The sequence below is a fragment of the Magnusiomyces paraingens genome, assembly GCF_902498895.1.
Source record: "Magnusiomyces paraingens strain CBS 517.90 genome assembly, contig: contig3, whole genome shotgun sequence".
In the NCBI taxonomy this organism is placed as follows: domain Eukaryota; kingdom Fungi; phylum Ascomycota; class Dipodascomycetes; order Dipodascales; family Dipodascaceae; genus Magnusiomyces; species Magnusiomyces paraingens.
The window spans coordinates 977,583-999,027 of NW_022474069.1; the positions used below are offsets into that span (position 1 = coordinate 977,583).

The following is a 21,445-nucleotide window of genomic DNA, read 5'->3' on the forward strand; positions in this document are numbered from 1 at the left end:
TTTTTTATTTTTTTTTTGGCTGGATCAAAGGCAATAATCTGGCATAATAGGGGTGCAAGTGTTTAAACTTAAGTTGAAGAGTAGGAGTTGATGGAAGAGTTGATGAGACAAGGTTAGAAAGAAGAAACAGAGTTAATAGGAAATACTGGGAAAAAAAAAAAAAAAGAAGAAGAAGAAGAAGAAGAAGAAGAAGAAGAAGAAGAAGAAGAAGAAGAAGAAAAGAAAGAAGAAAGAGAAAGAGAATGAGAATGAGAAAAAAAAAAGAAGCGAGAAAAGGGGATTTTGGGGAATGGAATAGGGACCTTTCTTTTTTAGGGTGATACATGTAGTATATATATAATACCGCCTAGAATATTAAAAAAAATATATCTACTATGGATAATCAACCTCCTATACTATATACTGTTAAGCTTATATACTATATATATAATCAAATTCTGAGTGGAAATCTACATACCTTAAGGCTTTCTTTGTGCCAAAGTAATTAATTACTATATAATTTCTACGCCAAAAATAAAGATAAAATTTTTTTTTCTTATTATAATTACTTCTCCTGTGAACTTGTAGGGCTGGACTTGGTTTCCAAAAGACTTATTTTTTTCATCAATTTCTATGGATTCCAAGCGTTGTCGAGGTTTTTTTTTTTTTTTTTTTTTTCATATTCTTAGTCGGATCTCAGCCAGCCAGCCAGCCAGCCGGTTTTAAAGAAAAGGGGTCAAAAGAGATAGACGAAGACTTTAAAAGTGGATGGTGAAGCTTCTTTTATTTTATTTTCTCTCTCTCTCTCCCTAGCTTTCTTTCCCAAATTATACTGAATAGGAGACCCTTGAGTGTTGCAACACTAGCATAGACGAAAAAAAAAAAAAAAATTATTTCATCTTCGATGGTGATCACTTTTTATATTTTTATTAGTATTATATAGTCTATTATAATACTAAAATGAAATAGAATAAATCAAATCAAATCAAATCAAATCAAATCAAATCAAATCAAATCAAATGAGCTCGCGTAGCTTTAACTGCCACGTATAAATATTAAAGAAATATATATTTTTTTAAACCAAAAAAAAAAAAAAAAAAAAAACATTCTCTGTTTTATAACCGCCAGACAATACATTCAAAAGAATGTTTGGAGAAGAAAAATGTCATTTTATGAGTTATTCCTCGGCAGATTCTTCAATAGTGAACAAGATTTTATCTTGTAAATCTATATAGAATATACATTTTATATGCTATTAAAAAAAAAAAAAAGCTTCAATCTATTGAAATCATTAATATTTTTCTTTCTTTCTTTTGCCTTTAAAACGTCAATATATATATATATATATAAAAGATCGTGTTTTTCCCCTTAATTTTAATTATATATTTCCTCTTTGGGATTACACGTGATTTTACTTACTTAAAAAAACGGTTATAACCAAAAAAGGAAATATCACGTGAATGAATCTGCATTCCATGCAAATGTGCAAGGCTTCAAACGCGCCTACATTCTACACGAACATTCCAAGGGGAAAAAAAAATTATCCCTTAGTGGCCTGCATATATAATATATTAATACACCTAACAAAAACTTAAAAAAAAAAATAAGGTTTTACTATTAAATAAATTTTATCAAGAATCAAGAAAGGCAGATGATAGTTATTTTGTAAGGTGATTGTTAAATATTCTGGTTTTCTTATAAGAAGAAAAAAGTTGAATTTTAGAGAAATCTTTGTTGATAAAAGATCCCATTCAAATCACAACAGTAGACACAATCACAGAGACAGCTTGGCTTTTACTGTCCCGTAACTAGTGTAAATCTTGCTAGCTAACAGTACACTATTGTACTCTTCATTCGTCCTAAAAGAGTATCGTCTCCATCAATTAGTACTTAAGGGAAAAATGCTAGGAAAGATTTATAGTGTGAACAAACGTGCCATAAAAATTTTATTTATCTCTCTGTTTCTGCTAATACCAACTAATTCTTGGGTTTCGTATGGCAGTAGTACTGTATTGTCGTAGTTAGCTGTTTGATGATTTGATAATGATCGTCTGTCACTTTGTTGGTTATTTTTTTTTATATAGTGCTTAGAACATTTTTTTTAGGCTTTCTAACAGAATGCATCTTTGCAATCTTGTTTTTTTGTTTTCATTATTTAAGGATTATTCTTTGCAATCTTGTTCTTCAGTTTCATGATTTTTGTCTCTGGAAAGCGAAACATGAATAAAATATGTCTCCATCTGGTAAGTAGCTTTCCAAGACGTGCTTACTTCCAGTATCAAGAACTATGATATTTTTTCATTTACCACTTTTCACCTCCTTCTTACAGTTTATTAGAATTAAGAGTTGGAATATCTTTATAAGTCTATCGTAGTGCAACTTGACGGCATGTTTTATTTCGATCGATGACATCTCTTTTGACTGTTTTTTTTTCTTATCTTAAACTCCGTTTTATTTGTAACACCCGGAAATATGGATGAAGTCATCACCTTTGTTGAATTTAAAGTGCAAATGCTTTGAACTCAATAGACTGACTGGATTGTCTCTTTTTTCTATGAAAACCAACTTAAAACTCCTTTATGTTTTTTTTTTCTCGTTAAATTAGTGAAGGCATTCTTGAAGTTCTTGTGAATTCCCTTCCCAGCTGACCGTCTTATTTCTTTTGATACATCAATACCATAGCTTTCAAGTTGAGCTTTTCATTATTTTTATCAATTTAGGTTAAGATACAGATAAGGTTTATCCACAAATTCCGAAAACCTAAAACTTAAAATAATAAAGAAATATTGTAGTTTTTTTGAAATTCTATCTTTTTTATTATTTGTTTCCTCAAATAAATGAAAAAAAATTCACTGTCTCAATATTTAGATATGTGAACTCATTCATCTTGTTTTTTTTTTGTCAAATAAAACCAATTTTCCATATTTTCATTTTTTTCCGTACCAGGTTTTGCAAACGAGAGTCTTGGATTGACAATAGTACCGCCCATTTTGTCTAACTTAATCTAAAACAAAATTTTGCACATCAAAACAGGAATTCAAACCGGTAGGTTAAAATACCTTCGGACCCTTACCATTAATTGATGATTCAAATAACGGTTCTGTCGTTAATCCAATTGAAACAACCGTTTTTTTTCTTCCACTTTGTTTACAGATCAGAATCAAACCTCATATTTCTAAATTGAGATCAAAGCTTACCATTTCCAGAAATACAATTTAAAAATAGATATTGAATCAATAGAATATTTAAAAAAATTGAATTAATGATGAAAAATAAAGGAACGATTTAAGCCATTAAAAATGATTTGATAAAAGAAAACATTAAAAAACAAACACTCATGATTAAAGAACAAAGAAACAAAATAATTGAATTCAAATCTGTATTTTTTTTTATAATATAACGAAGATATAAAAATATAATTTAAATGACTTGATTTTTTTTATATAAGACTGGTGAATATCTGGGAAATTTCAATTTTTTTTTTTTTTTTTAATTCAAATACACCTTTGTTTCTACTCAACTATTTCTTAACTCAACTTTTCGTTTCTCTGAATTTTTCTCTGAATTTTTCTCTGAATTTTTCTTTTTCTTTATTTATTTACTTATTTATTTTTATCAATTTAAAATGAAGTTTTCTCAACTCTCTATTGCTCTTTTTGCCTCTTACGCTATGGCTGCTCCTCTAGCTGAAGCTGATGCCAATCCTGAAGCACTTGCCAATCCTGAAGCTATTGCTGAGGCTCACGCAAATGCTGATGCCAACCCTGGAAAGAAGTTTAAGAAGCTTATTTATGGTTGCAATGTTTGCAATAAAGGTACCAATGTAATTCCTTCTATTGTTCCTACCACTGCAGTCACCGTTACTACTTTTTTCACCACTGCTACCCCCACCTTTACTACTGTTACTGGAACTACTCTTTTCACTTCAACCTCAACCTCTGCTGGTTCTTCTTCTACTAGTACCGTCCCTACTGCTACAGTGACCACTGCTACTACTACACCCGTTTCTACAGCCAGTGCCACCACAGCTTCAAGTGCTGCAACCACGTCTTCTAGTAGCTCTACCACCACCACCAATGGTGGAACCACTACTACAAACAATATTTCCAATTCTTCCAATAATGTTTCTAATAACACTTCTAACAATGTTTCCAACAACACCAACAACAACAGCAACAACAACGCTAACAACAATAACAACAACAACGCCAACACCAATAACAATGCAAACACTAACCAAAATGCCAACACTAATGTTAACCAGAATGTTAACTACCAGGAAAACTTCAACACTTCTTTTAATGTTGTAACAGTTTACATCCTTCCCAGTGGTGTTCTTTCTCTCACTCAGGTTGCTGGCTCCGTTCCTTTCAGCTACATCATCAGCAACGGTTCTTTAATCGCTGCCTCACCTGGCTTCAGCTCTGGAGTTGTTGTTATCAACAGCGATGGATCTCTTGGGGTTGTCCGTGGTGGTTCTTCCTCTGGTTCTTGGGTTTCTGAGGGCGGTTATATTACTCCTGGCGGTCGTACTATCTATGCTTGCCCTGATTCCACAGGTGCTTACACTCTTTACTGCGAATCTGCATGCCCAGGTGGAAAAGTCGTTGCATTCACCCCAGATGGTACTTGCGGTATCAAGAAGCATTAATTGTCTAAGTTAATAGTTAATTAGCTGGCTAATTATTTATTGTAACTTTCAATTTTTTCCTATTCTTTATTTATTTCTAATTCAATACCTTAATATTTTCTTTATCAATATCAATATCAATATATGACTATATAGCCAAACAACTAATTTTATAATTTTTTATTTAAATATATCTACAAAATCTAATATTTTTTTATTTCTATCTTTTTTTTTTTAATATTATTCTAAAACCTTATGGAATTAAGAGTTAAACTTGATTGAAATGCCACCAATTTTTTCAAAATGATCAGCCGTACCATATATTTCATTTTTCTCTGGTCAAGGTTTGAGACGGTTGTAATACATTGCAAAAAGAAATAGTAAGTTATTTACTATTTCTTTTTTTTGGAAAAATTGGCCTTAATATTAATGAAATTCCTAAGAATATAGGCGATTATCAATTTTAAAATAAATAAATAAATTTTTTAATAAAAAAATAAGGCTCTTTCCAGAATTTAATTTATTCGCAAAATAACTATTTAAGAATAAATGTATTGAAAAAGATGAATAAGACAAAGCCGTTGAAGAAAATAGATTCAAATCTAAGATTTTAATCACACAATATATTGAGACCGTTTCATTCCGTTTTTTATTTTTTTTATTTTATTGAATCAGAGTTAGCTATTGATAGTTCAATAATATTTTAAAACTTTAAAAGACTGCCGAAAAAGATCTGTTCCTCTATTGTCTATTAAACGTTTAACTAAATTTAGTCAACCTAAATCTCAAAAATGTTTTTATTTCATAAACTTTATTCATAAACATTGATTTTTAAAGTAGCTTGTTTTGAGATATGTTTGCCAGTATTTAAAAAATTTTTGCAAAAAGAAATCATGATTGAACACTTCATCTCCATGAGCTAACGGTCCAACAATTTAGTTTGATGGTTTCATTAAAAGAAATTCAATTTTTTTTTCTCAAAAGATAGGTTTATAAATGCTGTTAAATTCCCACTTTTTTAAAAATTTTGTTTTTTTCATCAACAGTTTTCAAAACTAATTTACTAATTTTCAAACCTAATTTTAAATTTAATTTCCACTTTAACCTATTATTTCTATATCGCAATCGATAAAAAACATATTAAAAAAACTTTAATCTAAAAATGAAGTTCTCTCAAGTAGCCATTATTCTTTTTGCCGCTTACTCTTTGGCTGCACCAGCTGCTGAAGCTAATCCTGAAGCTGTTGCTTATGCTGAAGCCAATGCTGAAGCTGAAGCTGAAGCCTTCGCTGATCCTGGAAAAAAAAAGAAACTTCGCAAGCTTATGGCCGGTAGCTGCAACACCTGCTCCAAGGTGATTCCTGTTACTACAGGAACCACTTCAACTACTACTGGAAATACTACTGGTGGATCTGGTGGTGCCGGTGGATCTGGCGGTACCGGAGGCACTGGTGGAAACACTGGTGGAAACACTGGTGGAAACACTGGTGGAAACACTGGTGGAAACACTGGTGGAAACACGGGTGGAAACACGGGTGGAAATACTGGCGAATCTACTACAACCAATACTTCTAATACCAACAATGTTTCCAATAACACCAGCAACAATATTAACAATGCTACTAACCGCAACACTAATACCAATGGTAATACTAACAACAATAACAATGCCAACACCAACAATAATGACAACACCAATCAAAATGCTAATACCAATATCAATCAAAATGCTAATTATCAGGCAAACTTTAATATTTCGTTTAATGTCGTTACTGTTTATATTCTTCCTGGAGGAACTCTTTCTCTAACCCAAGTTTCTGGTGCTGTTCCCTTTAGCTATATTATTAATAATGGCTCTTTACTTGCCGCTTCTCCCGGATTCAGTTCTGGTGTTGTTGTTATTAACAGTGACGGATCTCTTCAAGTTGTTCAGGGTGGTTCTTCTTCTGGAACGTGGTCTTCTGAAGGTGGGTATATTACCCCAGGTGGACGCACCATTTACGCTTGTCCTGATGCTACCGGTGCTTACACTCTTTATTGTGATACTGCTTGCCCTGGTGGAAAGATTGTTGCTTTTACTTCAGACGGCACTTGCGGCGTTAAAAAATAATTTATTTGGCTGATTTTTTTATCTATTTATTTAACAATACCTATATACTTCAACAATAGTTTAGTTTTAGATTGAATAAATATTCTAATCACTAATCACTAAATTTAGTGTTCATTTGAAATTGTAAAATAAGAAATTGTCTAAATCTAATTTTTGGGAGTTTCAGTAACTTCTTTTTTGTACATCAAACAATTCTTACCTTGTAATGTAAACAAATAGTAAAAATAATCTTTGACATGACCTCTTTGAATAAATGCAAATAAACAGATAAAATAATGATTTTCCAAATTAATTCAAATTAATTTGAAATGATTAAAAAAATATACTTTAAAAACCATGCTCGAAATTATTTGAAACGCTTTTCCTACATACTGGAAGCTGAAAAAATTAAAAAATTCCTAGAATTGGCTAAAATTTTGAAATTTACTTTACTCCTTTAACAGGAAAAAATTGTAACCTATTTTAATTTTTTATTTTCATTTAATACTATAATTTTCTTTTAAAAGTCAATAAGCCTTATGACCAATAAGGTTATTGGATCAAGCTTTTAAGGTTCAGTTAAACTTCACTCATATTTTTTTCAAAAAAATAAAATAAAAAAAATAAAAAAAGTTAAAGAGTGATATTTAGAAAGTGAATTTAAAAATAAATCTACAATTTTTTTTCTTATAACCAAAATCTCATAATCCAATGTTTTTGCCCTTGTTTTAATTAACAGATTAGGTTTTAAATACGTGAGACTTTTATGGCAATTGTCATCAAAAGTGTCATCAAAATGTTTTACAATAATGAGTATCTACTTAAATTAATGTGTATAAATGGGAAAAGTTGAACATCTTTAAAATCCAATATTTCAAAACATTTTCATAAAAAAAATGATTTTAGAAAACTTAATAATAAGATATATCTTATTTATATATATAAATATTAAATATATTGAAACAGTTTCAATATAATGTCGCTAATTACTCACTCAGATCTAATTATATTTTATAATATTCAGTTATAAATGCTTTAACAAAAATTAATTAGATAATAATTTTTTTTTTAAAATATATCTTAGATTTAATTGACCATATTGAACCTTTTGTAAAGTTTAAAAATTATCATTTCAAATAACCCTTTTTGCTTAATATATGAATCATATATTTCAAAAACAGTATTGGATTTTAAATTTCTATTTTAAGGAGTACTCCATTTACATAAAAAATATAACAAAGCAATATTGTTTATGATTTGATTTATTTTCTAACATTTTAAAAAATCTCAAATGTAAATATTTTTAAGATAGATAAAAGAAAAAATAGGATTTTACTCACCAAAAAATAGATTTCATTAGTCAATAACTCTGGAGTCAACATTGCAAACTGAAAGCCATAAATATTGTATTCGTTTTCAAATTTATATAAAGGTATTTTATTTAAAACATTTTTTTTATGGAAATTTGTTTTAAATAATTCCAAAAGTAACTAACAAAACTTCTTGAATAGTTTTAATTTTTGTTTTTTTAATTCTCTTTTAAGTTCCCATTGGTGTTACACTGCATATATATTAATCACAATGAAATTCTCTAAGACTGCTATTTTTCTTTTTGCAACTTACTCATTTGCAGCTCCGGTAACTGAGGCTAACTCTGGAAATGGGGGTTATGACTCGAAATCCAAGTGTTCTACCTGTGTAAAAGTAATTCCCGGAGTTATTTCAGGTATGATTGGTGGTGGCACTGGGGGAACTATTGGAACTGGAGCCACTGGTGGGGCTATCACTGGAACAACTACTGGCGGAACCACTTCAGGCGGAACCACTTCTGGTGGAACCGCTTCTGGTGGAACTACTTTGGGCCAAAATACAGTAAATAATGTGTCAAACATTACTAACAAAGTTTCCAATACTAATACATCTAATAACAGTGCCAATAACACTAATAATAATACAAACGGAAATACCAACAAAAATGCCAACAACAACAATAACGACAACAAGAACAATAATTCCAATGAAAACCAGAACAACAACACTAACCAAAATGCTAACTACCAAGTTAACTTTTCTGCTAATTTTAATGTTGTGACCATTTATATTCTCCCTAATGGTATCCTTTCACTCACACCTGCTAATGGTTCTGTTCCGTTTAGCTACATTATTAATGGGAACTCATTGATCACAGCATCCCCTGGGTTTAGTTCTGGAACAGTAGTTGTAAACAGTGATGGTTCTCTTCAAATTGTACAAAGTGGATCCTCTTTTAATAATTGGATTTCTGAAGGTGGATATATTACTCCGGGTGGACGCACCATTTATGCTTGCCCAGATTCTACTGGAGCTTACACTTTATACTGTGACAACGTTTGTCCTGGTGGAAAAATTGTTGCCTTCACTTCAGATGGCACTTGCGGTCTTCAAAAATGATTGCTTTTCAAAAACCTATTGTTTGATCTAATCAAATTTTGAAATAACTTTTTGAATACTACAACGATGTCATATTTTTATTATAATTACCTTTGTCGAATATCCTATATATAGGATATATATCTTTATTAATATATTGATAAATTAAATTAAATACATTATTTATCAATGAGTTTAAGAATTATATGGTAACGAAAAATTTAACAAATTAAATGATTAATCTATAATTATAAATCACCTGTTGGAAATCTCGGCTCGAAGTTTTTTGTATGGTGCTAAGGTATGTGGGGAAAATCAAATAGACCAAAATTTGCTGTGATCTGTCTTTGGTCAACAATTTTTTTTGCCCATAGAAGCGGGCGGTCTGTAGAGGTTATCCTTTGGAAACTGGGAATTGAACCGACAACCCGGCTGGTTTAAATTTTTTGAACGCAACCGTTACCTTTTCGTAATAATTCCTTATAAGAAGTAGACGAGAGTAGTACCAGTAATGGTTTCTCTATCTTTATCAAAAGATAGAATATAACAATTACTTACTTCTCTCTTCGCGGTATTACAAAAGGAAGCTGGTATTATGACACAAAAAGATATTCGTTTACACCTGAATACTAGCAAAAACAACCCTATTAATGGTCATTTGTTAGCATTGATTGAGAAATCTCCAATTGCAAAGCTAACCACGCTTTACATTTTGGCGAGAGATGATAGAGACCTAATGATTAAGAAGGTTGAAAAGCGAAAATGCAAGAAGGTTGAACCTTTTACACTGAAGCAACAACAAAATCAGACGATTCGAATTTCAAAGAAACAAGCAATGGAAGAATGGCAAGAAGTGTATCTTTTATTATAAATATGTATATTTTAAATCCATGTTTTTTACACATTTTTATTTAAAGAACTAAACCTATTATATTTATGGACTACAGGAATCTTTCAATTCTATTCCAACATATCTTATTTCACCCTGAATATGTGCATTTCCAAATTTACACCTTCGTTTGAATAGTGTTTCTAAGTCATATCATTTCCATACTTAGTACCACACGAGAAATTCTTTCAATCATTAAAAACAGAAAAATTTTAAGCATAAACTGTAGACCAAATCCAATCAAATATAATAAATATATGTAGATTTCTACAGCAGGCCCTATTAATAACAGAAAAATATTTAAATTTCAGTGAGTTACTAGAAAATGTTAAATAGTGTAGACACAAGGAAGACATAAATTATGTAAATTATTAAAAAAATTAGAAATTTCTAACGTACATTAACATATGTTTAAAGATAATTATGTTTCTAATTTTAAAGTGGAAAACCCTTAACCTAATAAAATTATTTCAGTTTAAAAATATTAAGGTTATTATGTAATGATGACATTATCATATAATTTTGTTTAACCTCGGTCCAGCTAATTTTTAAAATGAAATTAACCATGCTTTACAATTAAACAATTAATTATAATTATAATTATCTGTATATCATCAAAGACAACTGACTGAAATAGATTATAATCTATCTAATTAGAAACTTTTCAGCTGAATTTCATAAATATAAAAAATTCGATTATTTTCAATACAAAGGGACTATTTTGAATTGTTTTCAAATTTGAAAAAAAATTGTGTTCGAAATCCTTCTTTACTTTTTATTATGATTTCCTTCTCCCCTTCTCTAACCCCCCACATTTTGGAATTTGCGAAACACCGAGGGTTATTATTTCTCCACATAAGATATCCCCACAAATATCCAACTTGACATAAGAATATTCCTATATATACTTTATAAATTTCTTTAATTTTATATACATAGCTACAGTTTTATCTTTCTTTAAATTCATCCTTTTTATATTCACTTTGAACACTTATTAATAATGGTCGAAATCACTTATGAAGTCAAGGGCAAAACAGCTGTCATAACACTTAACATTCCACAATTGTATAATGCTCTTAGTGGAGCTGAATATCGTCGCTTGGAACAGTTAGTTTTACTTGCAGCTCAAAATCCCGATACTATTGTTACTCTTATTCAAGGAACAGGTAAATTTTTTTCTGCTGGTGCCAACTTAGGTTCCGGCTCTGGCTCTAAAAAAGAGGATACCATTGAACTTAAGCAAATAGATGATCCGTCTGATCCTGCAGAATATGAGAATCAAAAAGTTCGAACTGCTTATGCATATAGCTTTGGTACCCGCAATTTGACAATCACTGAAAGCTTTTACAATCATCCTAAGGTTCTTGTTGTTGCCCTTAATGGACCAGTTATTGGTTTAACATCTTCACTTGTTGCAATGGCTGATTTTATTTATGCCCGAGATACTGCTTGGCTTTTAACGCCTTTTTCCAACATTGGACTGGCACCTGAAGGTGCCGCATCGTTTTCTCTTGCCTACCGTCTAGGTCATTCTAAGGCAAGCGAACTTCTTCTTTCTTCGACACCAATTGATGCAAATGAACTTTATCGACTGGGATTCGTAAACAAATTATATTCTTCTGAGGAATATACAACAGAAAGCTTTAATGAAACAATTCAAAAGCTGATTCAAGAAAAGTTTTACCATCTTCATCCAGAGTCTCTCATTATTACTAAAGAACTAATGAGAAAGTCAACAGCGAAAAACTACGCTGAAGCCAATGCTCTTGAAGTTGTCGCTGGTACAGATCAGTTCACTAAAGGCGTCCCGCAAAAAAGATTCGCTGCACTTGCTAAGCGTGAGCTTAAACACAAACTTTAAGAATCAAATTTATATTTTTAACAGAATAAACTTTTAAATTTATGTGATGCATATATTTTTATCTTTTAGGCGAACTTTTTGTAGAATCTGGAGCTAAAACAGATTGCAATGAAGGAACATGAATAGTTTCGTCAAAGCTTACATCTTCAGCTAAAGGCACGAGCACTGGAACTGAGTATTCAATACCTTCATCTTTCCTTTTAATTGACGTAGTTTGAGTTTTATCATCTTTTTTGGTATTAGCAATTCCGACTAAAACAGCAAATGCTACAAAAACGACTGCTGCTAAACCTCGGCGAGTTGTTTGCCACCTTAATGCTTCAATTTCAGATTTCAAATCTGAAATAATTTCTATTGCAATTTTGTTATTTAATTCTTGAATTTCTAGAAGTGTTGAACTTTCCTCTTCTTTTTTTGCATTTTTCCGGTCATTAATATCTAGATCCACGACACTTTTTAAAGTTGTCATGCTTTCATTCATTTCTTGTTGAGCGATTTCAACATCTCTTTGTAATCTAGCTAAATTAGACCCATAATCAGTACCCTGCATTTCTCTCATTTTTTGGACTTCTGTTTTTAATTCAGAACAAGCAGCTTGAAATAAATAGGCTTCATTTTCAATACCACTTTTCGCCACACTATCTTCTTTGCATTCTGAAAGTCGTTCAAAAAGCATTCCACGAATTGCTCGCATTATTACATCTGATTGTCCTTCAGTAAAACCGGAATATCTTAAAGAAGCGTATATTTTAAAAGTATCAAAATAATGTGTTTGGCCAGGGCTAGATGGTTCGTCATCAGGAGTTGAACTATTAGTTAAAACTAAATCAACATCTTTCACATCTTCAGAAGAATTGTATTCGGTTTCCTTAATATCGTCGGAAACATTAGTAAAGTCATTGTTTATACTAGCATTTTTAAAATCATCTAGAGCTTCATTTTTGGTTTCTAAAATATCCTTAGTAGAACCTGATTCTAAATCTTGGGCTTCCAAATTATTTGTAATACCTTGGGAATTGAAAGGCTCTGTCTTAATTTTTTCTTCAAAAAAGCCATCTGCAACTGGCTGAAAATTACTACCAATATCACTTTTTTTTTGTTTATTTTTATCTCCATTAGCATCAGTAGTAAACAGCCTTGGTAGTATTGTTACAGTTAAAAATTTACCTGAAATCGAACTATTAAAATTAGATTTTTTAAATGAATTTGTAGATCTATTCAGTAATATGGGTGAATTCTTTGATTCACCAAGAAGACAGGGACTGCGTGAAATTGTGTTAAGAGATCGAAAACAAGGCTGATAAATAAGATCCAATTTTCTGAGTTTGAAAAAAAATTGAGAATAATACATTTTTTTTAAAAGAAAGTATAAAGATATCCTTAACGATATCGATTATGATATTTCCAATTTGAAATTATAATTCGAGGTAACTTGGAAAGGAACGTTTTCGACTAAGCATGTATAATTCAAAATCAAATGGTCAATGTGTAGAAAACAATTATTACAGTCATGCTTTTTTTTTTTTGAAATGTAACTTAGTTACATTTCAAAGTTAAACTATCTAGATAAAAAATTAGTGATTAGTAATAAATGTATAAACTATCGACAACAGATTCACTGTTACCACATTTTCACTTAAATAACACTTTCATTTATATATTAACTAAGCTCACAAATTTCTCTTTTCCTTTTAATTTTATTATAATCATTATTTTCATCGGGAATATTTTTTTTTAATATTTTCATTTTTTTTGGGAAACTTCTTTGAGATTTTTCTTCACCGGTATGATTCATCGTTTTATTGTTCTTTTTATATGTTAACGTCTATGGTAGGGATAGCTAGAATATTCAAAAAAAAAAAAAACCTGTACAGATATATTGAAACATTTTACAGGATTTAAATTTTTGAATTATTTTTTACCGGCTTTTTCTTGATTTTTAATTTATTTGTTGAAGGCTAGCTGTTGTTACAATGAGCTACGCTAACAATTACTTTCGTCAAATTTCAAGTGCCAAACAACCAAGCAATTATGGTGATCTATAAATAAGTCAAAGATATATCAGAATGTGAGAGTTTTGGATATCTTAATGATTATATACAATTGAAAAATTATTTTCAATATTAACATATTTTAGAATCGAGTACAGAATGGGAGGGTAACGCACCAGCTCAAACCAGAAATGCTGTTAACACGCCTGGAAATCTTGGAAGTGGCACGACAACTAATTCGACTACTTCTTACTCTTCTTCATCCGGGTTAAACTCCCGAAATACGGCAAGTAGTCGTAACACAAATAATAGTTATCCATCTATCCTGTCGGCAGAACATAGTGATGTTACTAATATTAGTAGAAATTCAAATTTACACAGCAGCGGTATTTCTAGCTCGGGAATGAGTAATGATAAAGACACTAGTTTACATTATTCCCAAACTGAAAATAATAGCGGAAGTGTTTCTAGCAATTCTGGTAACGTGAAAAGTGACTATAATGACAAAAGTGTCTCGGGTTATGGATCTACAGTATATACACAGGATGCAATTTCTGCGACTTCTGAGGAAAAAGACTATCAATTTTCTGAATCAGAAGCGTATACACCCTCTTATGGATTTCAGACACCATACTTTGATACTCGCAACGCACAGTCTGCAATGAATGCTGACGGTACTCCAATTTTTGTTTCTACCAAAGGATTTAATGCACAGGACAAACCTGAGTATGGAATTAATTGGAATGAATGGAGTTATCCTGCATGGCACAATGTCACTGGCCCCAGAGGTCCGGTTTCTATAGACCGTATTGCTGAAATTTTTGGTTGTTTTCGACAGAAATTTGGCTTTCAAAAAGATAATATGTTCAATATGTTTGACCATTTAATGACTCAATTAGATTCTCGAGCATCTAGAATGGGTTGTGACTTGTCTCTAATCACTTTACATGCTGATTATATTGGTGGAATAAATGCTAACTATCGTCGTTGGTATTTAGCTAGTCAAATGGATATGCACGATGAGGTCGGTTGGGATAATATAGACCAATATGGGCGTGTCAGTGAACAGAAGAAGCAGAAAATCATCGAAAATTTACTTGAAAATCAGAAACAAAACAAAGAATCTAAAAACAACGATGATTCATCTATTAATTATTTGAAAAAACATAAAACACCAACTCTTGACGATAATTTAGACTTTGGTCTTGCAAACGCAGAGTATCGCTGGAAACAACGTATGCTTCGTCTCACAAATGATGAGCGTATTTCTCAAATTGTTTTATATCTTCTTTGCTGGGGAGAAGCAAACCAAGTTAGATTCATGCCTGAATGTTTGTGCTTTATTTATAAAAGTTGTTGGGACTATTGGAAATATGGGTCTAATAATCAAGATTTAGAAGATGCCAAAGAAGGGCATTTCTTAGACGCTGTTATCACACCTTTATATCGTTTTTGTCGTGACCAAGTATATGAGCGTGTTGACGATGGAGGATTTGTTCATAAAGAACGGGACCATCACAAGATCATTGGCTACGATGACATGAATCAGCTTTTTTGGTATAGAGAAGGACTTCTTCGTCTTCAGACACCTGAAAAACGCCGGCTGATGGATATTCCTAAAGAAGAGCGTTACCATGCATTAAAAGGGATTCAATGGAATAAAGCATTTTACAAAACGTATACCGAAAACAGGACCTGGTGGCATATTTGCGTCAATTTTCATCGTATTTGGATTATTCATCTATCTGTATTTTGGTTTTACACAGCATTTAATTCACCGACACTTTATACTGAAGGCTACGAATACATGATAAACAATCAACCCCCTGCTCATATTCGTTGGTCCATTGTTGCATTAGGTGGTGCTATTGGACCGTTGATAAATATTTTTGCTATTATTGGTGAACTAAAATTTGTCCCTCGAAAATATTCTGGGTCTCGTCCAATCGCTTCTCGAATTTTATTTTTATTAGCATGTTTATGCCTCTTAGTGGCGCCCACGGTGTACAATTTCTTTTTTACTTCCAGAGAAGATGAAGATGACGTTGGTCTCGTCTTTGCCGCCATTCAGATGACTTGTGCTATTATATCTACATTGTTTTTTTCATTTATTCCTTTATCATATATGTTTGGGGAATATACTACTCATTCTGGAACTGAGAGGAGGTATTTAGCTACTCATTTTTTTGCTGTATACTTTCCAAATTTGATGAAGAATGACCGGATGATTTCCGTGGGAATGTGGATTGGGGTTTTTGTTGCGAAGTTTACGGAATCTTATTTTTTTTTGACCCTGTCACTTCGTGACCCAGTTCGTGAACTATCTGTGGTTGACTTAGAAGGATGTGTTGGTGACACTTATTTAGGAACTTTTTTATGTCGTCGACAAACATATGTTCTTCTTATATTAATGTACGTTACTGATTTGATCCTGTTTTTTTTGGATACATATTTGTGGTACATTATTTTCAACACATTATTTTCGGTTTTTAGGTCTTTTTACCTTGGAAGCTCAATTTGGACACCTTGGAAAAATATCTATTCTCGCCTGCCTAAACGTATTTATGAAAAAATACTTTACGTTCATGAACGAAGTTCTTTTAAATATAAACCTAAGCATTATGTGGCCCAAGTCTGGAATTCGATTATTGCTGGAATGTATTCGGAACACCTTTTGCCTGCTGAATCTGTTCATTTACTTTTATATCGTAATGAAGTCTCGGATAATGGCGAACAATCCTTAAATGAACCTCGGTTTTTCGTTTCCCGCGAAGAAAATTCTAGTCGTACGCCTTATTTTGAGCCTCAAACCGAAGCAGAAAGAAGAATATCATTTTTTGCGCAATCGCTTTGTACCCCGATTGGTAAGGCCTGTCCTGTTGACGCTATGCCAACTTTTACTGTTTTGATTCCTCATTATGGAGAAAAAATAATGTTGACTCTACGTGAAATTATACGTGAAGATAATCCATTCACGAAAGTTACTTTGCTAGAATATTTAAAACAACTGCAACCATCTGAATGGGAACATTTTGTTCGTGATAGTAAAGGAATCGCCAAACATCGCAACGATATTGGTGGCACTGTTTGCAGTCGATCAAGAAGCGCTCAAAGTACCGATACCACTACCGCAGATGAAGAGGATGATGGTCCCGAGTCTAAATACAGTGATGTTCCCTTTTATTGTGTTGGTTTTAAGCAATGTACACCTGAGTTCACTCTTCGTACCCGCATTTGGGCTTCTCTTCGAACACAAACTTTGTATCGTACTATATCTGGTTTTATGAATTATTCCCGTGCAATAAGATTATTGTACAGCGTTGAACAATTTAGCGGCCTCCCTGAAAATGTAAATCAGGACAAATCTATTGACTTTGAACTTGACTTGCAAGCCAGAAGAAAATTCCATTTGATTGCAGCAGTACAACGACTTTCTAAATTTAACGATGAGGAAAATCACGCAAAAGAATTATTACTTCATGCTTATCCAGATATGAAGATTGCTTACCTTATTGAAGAACCTTCCCCTATTCCAGGTGAAGAACCGATTTTTTATTCAGCTCTTATTGATGGTTCTTGTCAGGTCCTCCAAGATGGGTCACGAAAACCTCGTTACAAGATAAGACTTTCAGGAAACCCTATACTTGGTGATGGTAAAAGTGACAACCAAAATCATGCGATCATATTTTATCGAGGCGAATACATACAACTTGTTGATGCAAATCAAGATCATTACCTTGAAGAGTGTATTAAAATAAGAAGTGTTTTAGCAGAATTTGAAGAAATGAAAGCTCCTAAGCATCCTTATGGTCAACCAAGTGGACCTCCAAGGGATACAGGCTCTCGACCCAGGCCTAGCCCTCGCGCACCTGTTGCAATTATTGGGGCTCGTGAATATATATTTTCAGAAAATATAGGCGTTTTAGGAGACGTTGCGGCTGGCAAGGAGCAAACTTTCGGTACCCTTTTTGCTCGAACGTTGGCTAAGATTGGAGGAAAACTCCATTATGGACACCCCGACTTTTTAAATGGTATTTTTATGACAACTAGAGGTGGTGTATCCAAAGCCCAGAAAGGTCTTCATTTAAATGAAGATATTTACGCTGGAATGAATGCAGTTATGCGCGGCGGGCAAATCAAACATTGCGAATATATGCAATGTGGAAAAGGTCGAGACATGGGCTTTGGATCTATTCTTAATTTTACCACAAAGATCGGTGCTGGAATGGGAGAACAAATGCTTTCTCGAGAGTATTTTTATCTTGGAACTCATTTAACATTGGACAGGTTTTTGTCTTTTTACTATGCTCATCCTGGTTTCCACATTAACAATATGTTTATCAGCATCTCGTTATCTTTATTTTTATATGTTTGTATTAACATGTCTGTGCTGGTGCGTGATTCTACGATTTGTGAGTACGATCGTCACGCCCCTATAACAAATTTACATCATCCATTGGGCTGTAATAATCTCATCCCAGTAATTGAATGGCTTGAAAGATGTGTATTGTCAATATTTGTCGTTTTCTTTATTTCATTTTTTCCGTTATTTGTTCAGGAAATGACTGAACGAGGTATTTGGCGATCTTTGACACGTTTAAGTCGTCACTTTGCTTCATTATCCCCTTTGTTTGAAATTTTTGTTTGTCAAATCTACGCTCAGTCACTAGTTCATGATCTCGCTGTTGGGGGTGCAAAATATATATCAACAGGAAGAGGATTCGCCACTACAAGAATATCATTTTCACTTCTTTATACTCGTTTTGCTCAGCAATCAATTTATTTTGGTGCCTTTTCACTTATGGTTCTTTTGTTTACAAGCTTTACAATGTGGCGAATTTGTCTATTGTGGTTTTGGCTCACTTCGGTTGCACTTACTTTTGCTCCTTATATATATAACCCTCATCAATTTTCTTTCTATGAGTTTTTCTTGGACTATCGAGAACTTATTCATTGGTTTTTTAGGGGAAATACAAAATGGCATAAATCCTCTTGGGTCGGATACACAAGACGTCTTCGTACAAGTCTTACTGGGTTTAAAAAGCTTCCTTCCATTGGAGAAGCTTCTGAGGCTGATGCAAAAGATGTTAAGAGGCCTTTATTTTTTAACTTGTTAATATCTAAAGTCATAGGCCCTTTAATGGCCATGGTTTTCACTGTGATTCCCTACTTATTTTCAAATTCTCAAAATGATATTAGAGGGGTTCGCCCAACCAACTCTTTGTTAAGATTAGGTATTTGTGCTTTCGGTCCAGTTCTGGTAAATACTGTAATACTGTTGATTCAATTTGTTTTATCATGTACAGCGGGTCCTCTCTTATCTCTTTGCTGTAAAAATACTGCATCAACTATTGCTACAATCATACATGTTATTTGTGTGGTCATACACCTTATTTTTTTCAACATTATGGTTTTTATGGAAAATTGGGATTTTACTCGAGGACTATTAGGGTTTCTTGCGGGGATCTCTGTTCAAATATTTGTCTTTAAGCTTTTGACAGTTTTGTTTCTTTCAAGAGAGTTTAAACATGACCATAGTAACAGAGTTTGGTGGTCAGGAAAATGGCTAAAAGCTGATCTAGGATGGCACATTATTACCCAACCTTTGAGAGAATTATTGTGCAAAATTATGGAAATGTCACATTTTACTATGGACTTTACGCTTTGTCATTTTATTTTGTTTTTGCAAATACCCATCATTATTATTCCCTACATTGATAGATGGCACACTCTCATGCTTTTTTGGCTTCTCCCTAGCAGACAAATTCGTCGTCCTCTTTTTTCTTCTCAACAAAAGGTCATTAGATCTCGTATTGTCACCCGGTATTCAATAATCTTCTTCTTGGTACTTCTACTATATATTTCTCTTCTCCTGGGACCATCTATCTCTTATAAATATATTCCATTTAATTTGGAAAAAATGGCTGATTCCCTTATACCAGGAATTATTCAACCAACCGGACCTGAATATGGAAGCCTGGGTATAAGAATAAGTTAAAAAAACAAAAAAGCAATACTGTAGCAAGCTTTGTATTTTTACTAAATAAAAATAATTGTTGAGTTTTAAAGTCTTTTTACTAATAATTATGCTGATTAGCTTAATTAATTAAGTGTTGATGTTCATGTGTAACTAATTAGTTAATTAAAATTATAATTGAATTAGTGTTTTAAAATTTATAATAAAATAATAAATGTTTCTAGGGCACTTACTTTATAAATTATAAAATGCTAGTGACGCTTATCAATTAATCAATTAATTAATTGTTGCTTGGAACTAAATTTTTGATTTAAATTTCCTAAAATATTGATGACAGAATGTTGCGCTTTGCATACTTTTATGTCAGTTTTTGATAAACGTCTTATTCTATTCGTCCACCAATGTTTCAGGCTTTGACGCACTTTATTTAAACCTCGTGACCTCCAGTCGTCCACTCCACCTTTTTTAAAAAAATCTCACCACAGCCTATAAATTCACTAACGCCAGAGGTATCTGTGTTATTTCATTATGAAATTATCATTAACGAAAAGAAACTGGCTTTTTGAGCCTTCATTCATTGTATTTCTAAAATATTCGTCATCTGCAAATATTCTCTGCACAAGACTGGAAAATACTAAAAAGTCTAGCTTTACAAAGATTCAATTACGCTCTTTCCATTTTTCAAATCACAAACTAAAAAATCCATACTATTTCTATGATCGTATGTAGATTTATAAATAACATTAAAATTATATATGATTTGATTTATGAAAAAAAATTCTAACTTCTAACTACTAATTTTTTTTAGTGGCTGCAAAGCAACCTCGTCAGTCATTCGATCCTTCTCTTACCTCATTTAACAATGAGCATTTATCAAATGTAGAACGTGCCAGTAAGTAAAATATTGCTAAAAATTAAGTTTTGAATTTTTCTAATATTTATTAGTGCTTGTTTTCGGTGTAAAGGGGTCTCGTGATGCTTCTCGTCAGGATTCCTTAAAATATGCCCGATCTGTGGCTGGTGTTAAAGTGCCGGGACGTCCAGAAGAGCCTACCAACTGTTGTATGTCTGGATGCATTGATTGTGTGTGGGAAATGTATAAAGAAGATATAAAAGATTGGAAATCCAAAAAAAAAGAGGCCCGAGCTGCTTTAATGGCAAGACCAGATATAAAATGGCCAGAAGAACTTCTTGGTCCGGAACCAAAGAATCGAACAACAGAACAAAAAGAAACCAAACAAGATACTACAGTCACTCCTTTCCCAAGTGATTCTTGCGTTGATGATGGATTTGAAAGTTTTGATGATGATTATGAGGATGATCTTAATGTCAGTATAAAACAGTTTTTGAAAGTTGAAGAACTTATTCGTAAAAAAAAAAGAGCTGCAAAAATTGCTGCTAATTCTACAACAGTCAAGCCCTCTCAAAATATAAGTCTGTAACAGGAATTATAATTTATAATTTTAGATTCTTATGAAATTTTTATCAAGTCAACTCAAAATTCTTAGTAATGAAAAGGCTACGAATAAAACATCAAGATTTTTGTCCAAAAGTAAATAATGAATATTGTTTTTTATGGCTAGCACCAAAATAGAACTTGGTATCTTTTTGAATGCATCA

The 21,445-nt window shown here is 32.3% G+C and overlaps 6 protein-coding genes across 6 annotated transcripts; 5 read left to right on the plus strand and 1 right to left on the minus strand.

Annotated features, from left to right (window-relative positions):
• Window positions 1-3,604: 3,604 nt before the first annotated feature.
• Window positions 3,605-4,630, plus strand: SAPINGB_P003604 (uncharacterized protein; the record flags this gene model as incomplete). The annotated part of the gene is made up of 1 exon (XM_031998321.1): window positions 3,605-4,630. The coding sequence occupies one exon, from the start codon at window positions 3,605-3,607 to the stop codon at window positions 4,628-4,630; it is 1,026 nt and encodes a 341-aa protein (XP_031854212.1).
• Window positions 4,631-5,771: 1,141 nt separating this feature from the next.
• Window positions 5,772-6,719, plus strand: SAPINGB_P003605 (uncharacterized protein; the record flags this gene model as incomplete). The annotated part of the gene is made up of 1 exon (XM_031998322.1): window positions 5,772-6,719. The coding sequence occupies one exon, from the start codon at window positions 5,772-5,774 to the stop codon at window positions 6,717-6,719; it is 948 nt and encodes a 315-aa protein (XP_031854213.1).
• A 1,560-nt stretch (window positions 6,720-8,279) lies between these two features.
• On the plus strand, window positions 8,280-9,128 carry SAPINGB_P003606 (uncharacterized protein; the record flags this gene model as incomplete). The annotated part of the gene is made up of 1 exon (XM_031998323.1): window positions 8,280-9,128. The coding sequence occupies one exon, from the start codon at window positions 8,280-8,282 to the stop codon at window positions 9,126-9,128; it is 849 nt and encodes a 282-aa protein (XP_031854214.1).
• Window positions 9,129-10,996: 1,868 nt separating this feature from the next.
• Window positions 10,997-11,857, plus strand: SAPINGB_P003607 (uncharacterized protein; the record flags this gene model as incomplete). The annotated part of the gene is made up of 1 exon (XM_031998324.1): window positions 10,997-11,857. One exon carries the CDS (start codon window positions 10,997-10,999, stop codon window positions 11,855-11,857), a length of 861 nt encoding a protein of 286 aa, XP_031854215.1.
• A 58-nt stretch (window positions 11,858-11,915) lies between these two features.
• Window positions 11,916-13,369, minus strand: SAPINGB_P003608 (uncharacterized protein; the record flags this gene model as incomplete). Its single annotated transcript, XM_031998325.1, has 2 exons — window positions 11,916-12,887; window positions 13,364-13,369. 2 exons carry the CDS (start codon window positions 13,367-13,369, stop codon window positions 11,916-11,918), a joined length of 978 nt encoding a protein of 325 aa, XP_031854216.1.
• Window positions 13,370-13,830: 461 nt separating this feature from the next.
• SAPINGB_P003609 (uncharacterized protein) lies at window positions 13,831-21,267 on the plus strand (the record flags this gene model as incomplete). Its single annotated transcript, XM_031998326.1, has 7 exons — window positions 13,831-13,891; window positions 13,995-16,014; window positions 16,342-19,082; window positions 19,299-19,671; window positions 20,449-20,546; window positions 20,634-20,717; window positions 20,771-21,267. The coding sequence occupies 7 exons, from the start codon at window positions 13,831-13,833 to the stop codon at window positions 21,265-21,267; spliced, it is 5,874 nt and encodes a 1,957-aa protein (XP_031854217.1).
• Between the last annotated feature and the right edge of the window lie 178 nt (window positions 21,268-21,445).